Source organism: Puccinia triticina, chromosome 1A (assembly GCF_026914185.1).
Source record: "Puccinia triticina chromosome 1A, complete sequence".
Taxonomy (NCBI): Eukaryota; Fungi; Basidiomycota; class Pucciniomycetes; order Pucciniales; family Pucciniaceae; genus Puccinia; species Puccinia triticina.
In genome coordinates, this window is record NC_070558.1 from 132564 (window position 1) to 139720 (window position 7157).

The 7157-nt window shown below is 43.3% G+C and overlaps 1 protein-coding gene across 1 annotated transcript; it reads left to right on the top strand.

Moving 5' to 3' along the window:
- Positions 1 to 4951: 4951 nt before the first annotated feature.
- Positions 4952 to 5671, top strand: PtA15_1A14 (uncharacterized protein; the record flags this gene model as incomplete). The annotated part of the gene is made up of 3 exons (XM_053165146.1): positions 4952 to 5109; positions 5203 to 5358; positions 5512 to 5671. 3 exons carry the CDS (start codon positions 4952 to 4954, stop codon positions 5669 to 5671), a joined length of 474 nt encoding a protein of 157 aa, XP_053016231.1.
- Between the last annotated feature and the right edge of the window lie 1486 nt (positions 5672 to 7157).

Consider the following 7157-nt stretch of genomic DNA (forward strand, 5'->3'; position numbering starts at 1 on the left):
GTAAGTCATAGAGCAAAGAGAAATAATATTATCAATAGAGAATATTCAAAGGGAAATACAAAGTATTTATAGTAGACACAAAGTGTCATAGCGTAGTAAGTACAGCCAAGTATTATGTAATATTACATAAATAGTAGTATGAATCCCAATAGTGGATTAAACTAGACCGTGCTACAACAGCAAGACCCCCTCGGAGGGTCACTTCGCAACAGCGCGCCCGCGCCTCCGATCTAACTTAACCCAAGTCCCTCTCTTTGTGGAGGGGGGCGCCATCCCGCAGGGACCCTTGAGGAGGAGGGAATTAGCTAAGAGCATCAGCATTGGTGGCTAAGTTAGTTTGGACTAACTAGCTCGGATTATGCTCGGAATAAGCTAATCCAATCAGCCAACCGCATGGGTGGGGATTAGCGGGTCCAAGGCTGTTGGAGGTTATGTGTTTAGGTGCCTGTATGTTATGTGTTTGGCACCTAAACACATAGAGCTCATGCTTATGGGCATGTTAAATATTCATTGTGTGTTTAGTCCGAGGACTAGTGAGGTCTACATGTAGACCCCACTAGCTCCAAACAGAGCTCCGGGTCAAGTTGATCCCGAGTTGATCCAAGCCGATGCGGATGCGGGGGTGTACTAAGTGCCCTAATCCGGGCTAACATAGTGCCAAATGAGGATGCTCTAAAGGCCTCCGATCAAGGGACAAAGTTTGTGAAAACCGCAAGCTTTTACATACACAGCAAAATTTTACAAACACATCAGCTGGATGGTCAAGAGCCCCCGGTAAGGATTAGATCCGGACCCTGAAGACCCGGAGATACCCAACCTGGTATTGGGTTGGGTATCCAATTGGGTGTACCGGCAACCCAATTGGGTATCCGACTGGGTATATGTATGAGAGGCTGGAGCTCGGAAAGTGTCTCCAGCCTATTGATTGATGATTGATTGGTGTGATCAATCATCAAATGTGATGCAAGCAGTTTGAGCAATTGATGATAGCAATCCTATGAAAACTTGTATGTTATTTTTATTTTGTTTTTTGGAAAATAACTCAATAAAAGTATTGGGTGAGAGAAAAATGAGGAATTTTTCGGGGAATGTTAAGTTGAAGAGGATGGTGGGAGGATGTAATCAACATCAATCAAATTCTCATTGACCCAGTCCTTCAAGCAAATGAGTGCTTCAAGGGTATCAACGCACATCCGGTTTTGTGTATAATCCTGGATATGACAACCAGCTGAGAAAGCTCTCTCAGACGGATCACTGGATGCTGGGACTGAAAGGTAGGTTTGTGCCATGTTAGCGAGGCTGGGGAACTGGTCGGAGTTGACCTTTCAATACATAAGCGGATCTTGATCTTCGTCTTCACATTCAGAGGCCAGGTAATAGTCAATTTCATTGTCTACCGAGCACATTTTTCTTTGTTTTTTTGTGAACAGGCTGGATTTCAGAGTGTTTCTTGTGGCCTTTGGATTGAGATCGTCATCTGTTTGTTCTTTGTTGTAGCGATCGTGTGTGAAAGTGCAGGCTTCCATCTTAAAGATCTCAAGAACTGTTTTTCGGTCAACTTTCATGAGCTCCAAATACTCCGGTCGAAGTACATTGGTTTTGATTTGAGGATCAAGCAAGGTCAAGCAGAGGTAGACTGGTTTTGCAATGGCTGCATTGAAATAGCCATGCAGCTTATCAAGCATTTCTTGGGCCAAAGGTATCAATTCACAAGCTTGGTACATGTTTGATGCCTTTATTGTCTAAAAAAATAAAACATTCAGTTTTTTTCCAGATGTGATGGGGAAAATTTTTGAAGAGAAGCCTACCTCTTCAATGTTTTTTATCAACATCAGGTATACCGGCGCAGCAAGCACTAAATTGGCAGTCTTGTCAGGGGAAATTGTCTGAGTTGCCTCATCAAGAGGCTTCAAGAAGTCACAGAGTTGTTTGACTTTGAGCCATTCAGTTTGGCTGAGGTCGTACTTATCAGTCAGGTCATGCGTGTTGCAAAACACCGAGATACACAAACAAAGTTTCCAGGCGCGTTCTAGCATATAGAGGTTGAATTCCAGCGCGTACTAACATCCTGAACCAAAGTTAGTTCCTCTCCTCGCATTCCAACAGTGATCTTCTTGAAGGATGCAGCTTTCTGGGGTGAGTGTTTCAAGAACAAGGTGAGCCCACTGATCCGAGAGATGATAGGTTTGACTTCGACCAGAGGTGGAGGATCATTCAATAGGTCTGATAGACAATCCGGTACCAATGATCTTGATGCTGGAAGTTGGGTTGGCTTGGAGAACGCTTTGATTCCCGCTTGAGCAGCAATATTAATCACATGTGCCATAAAATTGAGGCAGCACTTCTGATTATCAAATGAAACAAGAGAGTTTAGATGAGCACCCATTGTTTGGTTGTTGGATGCGTTGTCCGTGGTAATGCAAAATTTTTTGTCACCGATGTTGAAATCTTGGAGCACATTGCCTAAATGATCTCCAAGTGAGACTCCCGTGTGACTTCCCTCCACAAGTCGGGCACCCAGGATGATTGAACGTAGAGAGAATTTGGCATTGATCCAGTGTGCTGTAACTCCGAGTACTGAGCAATTGCTTGGGGAAGTCCAAGTGTTGCAAGTCAGGCTTATTTTTGATTTGAGTTGTCAAAGCTGCTCATGGAGCACGTTCTTTCCTTCCCAAAAGGTTTTTTGAACACAATCCAAGATAGTGTCTTTGCAGCAGAGAAGCTTCTCAAGGGTTGGGTTGCAGAGACGAAGGAAGCGGTGAAAGTTTTCATCCTCAACGGTGTAGAAAGAAATGTTGCAGGTGACAAAAAAGCGAGTCACCGCCAAAGTCAAGGATTCGCAATCGAGTAGCTTCTCTTTGTGCAAGAATTTGCTGATCACACCAGTACTTGCCTTTTCTTCATATATCTGATGTTTGCCATCCAAGTGATTCACCATACTTTTTGTCGAGCATTTTTTGTCAACTGCTAGTTTTGAGTTGCAGATGCCGGTACCTTCAAGATTAGAGTTTACCTGGCAGACATTGTAAGTGATGTTTTCAACCATTACCGTTTTGAAATACTGCCAGACCCAGCTCTTCTTAATTGCCCTGTTTGGTGTTTCATTGGGTGTGGGGGTCAACACTAACTTGACACAAGTCCCCCCTGGTGGGAGGCTCACTGTGGCCGGCCGCAAAGCGGCCCCTTTTGCAGGGAGGGACTTGTGCACAAAGTCAAAATTTTGGCTGAGAAAGAAATCACCAATGGCTGGAGGAAAAATACTTAGCATCACCCAGCCTCCCCCTCAGCTCCTGTGGACCTGCCCCAGAGCCAAATTACACTTCTCAATCTCAGCTTTCAAATGGCGCTGGTCTCATCTCCTCAATCCTTATCATTTTTTCTGTACTAATGTTTTAAAAATAAAAAAACACAAAGAAATGTAAACCAAGGAATTACAACCCTCATGCCTTGTGGATACAGACTTACTTCGCGCACTGCAAAAAACTCTTCGCGCACTGCACAGTGCGCGCAGTCCCAAACACTTCGCGCACTGCGGGTGAAATACACAACTTTTTCAAGATTTCTTTTGACCAATCAATAGAACACCTTTTAATTGGCCTCTCTGAATTTTTTGGGAGTTTTTTGAAGCATTCTTCCGTGTTAACAAAATCATGAAAAACTAGAGCAAATGTAGGATGTGGGGGCCTTAAAAACAAGGTTCCCATTGCCCAAAAATTCCAAATATTTTCTTGAGTAATTAAAGATATGAGGACAGCTCTTTTAGAAATTTTTAGCTAATTTGTGGAAGGATAAGGGTCCGAAAAATGAGGATATTTTAGAGGCAATGTGCTATCATGGGGTGAAATTTCCTCATTTTGCATACCCTTATTTTTGCACAAAGTGGCTCAAAAGTATCAAAGTAGCTGTTCTTATATATTTCATTACTCAATAAATGATTTGGAATTTTTGGGCTATAGGAACCTTGTTTTTTAGGCCCCCACATTCTACCTTTGTTCTGGTTTTTTATGATTTTTTTTAATGTGGAAGAATGCTTCAAAAAACTCCCAAAAAATTCAGAGAGACCAATTAAAAGGTGTTCTATTGATTGGTCAAAAAAAATCTTGAAAAAGTTGTGTATTTCACCCGCAGTGCGCGAAGTGTTTGGGACTGCGCGCACTGTGCAGTGCGCGAAGAGTTTTTTGCAGTGCGCGAAGTAAGTCCGTGTGGATATTGGACTCACAAGCCTGCAGATATCTGCAGATCCTACACCTGTAGCCACCCAATTGTTGCAGATAGGATATTCAATTGTGCATATTATCAGAAAATCCAAAATCGGATCTTCAGTGCAATGGAATATCCTCCAGGATTCCTTTGACCTCCAAAACGGATTCCTTCAATCAGTTTTGGAGTTTATGCCTCAAAAACTTGGGGGAGGGTGCCCATCAGTACTGCCAAGAAAATTGTCTATTCAGTTTTTCTTGTACATATTTTGGTGGATTTTTAAATTGTGTTTTTGTGTTTTTAGGATTGAAAATCCTTCCTTTGTCTGCCAGCCTGCAGACATTATTCATAAGCCTCTCCTACGGAGAGCCCTCCGGGCGGGGTCCCCCGGACCCTCCGTTCGAGAGGCTTAGTTAAGCTAGGGGTCAACAGCTCAAGGTCTGAGTTTGCGGGGTCCTCGAGTTCATCAGGTGTTCGCTTCGAAGTCATCTTGATGGAGCCGCTACGTTGCCAAGTTACGCCGTGTACCCAATTGTTTAGACAAATTCAATGCAGCCACCACCGACTTTAATACTTTATGATGAGAAGACCTGAGAAGACCCGGTGTACCCGACATCGGGTACCGGGTACACCGGATCTCATGTCGGCATACCCGGTACCCGACCCGACCTCCCGTAATCCTTAGCCCCCGGCCTGTCTTGTTGACCATCCCAACCGACTTTCAGTAGACACCACAAAAAAAGCTCGCATCATGCCAATTAAGTCAAAGCAGCCAGCCAGGCAAACCAAGAACAAGACCAAAAAAGCGCAGGTTCGCCAGCGATCCTCAAGCCCGGTTGATGAAAGGCAGGAAAAATCGGGGGATGGCCAGGAGATAGAAGACCAAAGTAGCGATGAGGAGGCTCCCAGGTTGGATCAGCCTGTCTTGGATATTGGTGACGTGTGTCCAAGACTGATCATGATATGCCTTCAAAATCAACCAATGCGTGCATTCGCAAATAGGTTGGATATGACGAACTTGTTGAAAGCTTTGGAAGATCAATCTAAACAAAAATTGGCGAAGAAACAAAACAAAACTTTCCAAGAGATCGAAGCCGTCCTCCAAGGCGCTCTAGTCGAGCGATTAAACAACTTGATTCAAACTCAAGAAAGCGAATTGTAAGCTTATGATCACCGCATCCTTCGATTCGTTCGGCCTACTTGCCATTAGGGGCAAAAAAAGGTTCGCATAAAGAATGCATGACAAACTAATGACGCATTATTGGTGTTTTCATTGGCCTGAACATCCACGGTACATCCGATACGGTCAAGAGAGGGAATCGTTTCGGACTATTTTAATTTCAAGGCGCAGACTGAGGACCAGAAAGACGAATTAATAAAGGAAATCATCAACCAGCAACAATCCTTTCAGGTAGTAGAGCACAATTTCTCCAAGATATCTCTTCGGATCACACAACGTCTGATCAGGTGATCCTATTCACTAATCGATCAAATCGTATTCTCTTCTAAAACAGACTCTTTTGAAGATGTTAGAGGATAACCTGGATAAGTACATCAAGAAAGTTGAAGGACAATCAAGCTCCGCAATTCAGCAGCTTTCTCAACTCGATCGCCGTAGGTCCCTCTTCTATCAGATCATTTGTTTGTCAAAGAATAATCCTGACACGGTGGTGCATATTCAATATGCATTTGAATTTTCAACTTAACTCATCCCCGCACCGAGGAAGGAAACGGCCAGCTTTACGATTTCATCGCTCAACACCGTCGAAGATCGAGCCCTTAATCCACTTTCATCACACGTCCTAGATTGCAACTTCGGCTCCAATTCAAAACGAGATCAGATTCAGAAGACTCAGGAGGAGCCCGGTTCAGACACAAGTGGAGGCATAACTCGATTCTCAACACTCTTGTTTTTCTTTCTCATTATTGCACGTTTTGCTGTTATCATCATATTAACCTTTACTAAAGGCCAAGGCGGCTGCGCCGCTGCAACCTCCCAGAGCCTGTTTTCATACTTTTCTTTTTATTCAACCTGCATAAATTGTGTTGTATTGTTGCAGCAATTCTATTCCTGATCTGTCAAAAAAAAATCATGGGATTAATCTGAATGTGTCACTGTTGCCACTTGGGATTCTCAAAGTTAAAAAAACAAAAAAATTGTGGCGTACTTCTACACCTTCTTTGCAGGAAAATAAACAAATTACATAAGCAGATAGTTTACAGGAACCACAATGAAGGTCTTAAGATCTTTTGCAATGTGCTAGTGTTTCAAAACTTTGAGAAACCTAACTGTCAGGTAGTCTTATCCTGTCAAATCTTTCCTTCAATTAAACTGCATGGATTTATCAACTTCAACAAAGTGCTTCAAACAACATTTTGTTAATCATATCCATTCAGCACTGTTTTTAAGAGACAAGGCTTTTTTTTGTTACTCATTATTTTGCTTCAGTTCAGCATTCACAATTTGGTCACCAGCAGCAGTGGATTTGGTTAGATCTATATTGATGTTTTGAGAATGGGTGGCTTGTGGCAGATTAAAGGCTGTCAAGTTACCCTTTAACCAGGGGAGGAGAGCTTGAGGTTCTTGCAGGAATTCCAGCATTGTCAGGGTATCATTTGAGGGGGGGGGGGGGGTGGACTTAGTCAGTCCTACCTAGACAATGATGAAGACACTCTCCGGCTTGAAGCTAGGGTAAGGGTTGGTGGTTGTGAGTGTTAATAGGTTTTGTGGAGCAAAGTATCAAGGGCCAAGAGACTGACTTAGGATGTTTTTTTTCATTGGCCTAATACTTGAGGGCCTCTCCTGGTGCTCCTTGGGCTTTACATCCTTGAAAAGAGTGCTGTATGGGGGGCCAATCCCCGGTTGCTTCTGGAAACCCTGCATGTTTGAGGCAAAATTTGTCCACGGCAAAACAACCTTTGGAGTTCTGTCTGCAGGACAGTTTGAACTTCCTGAA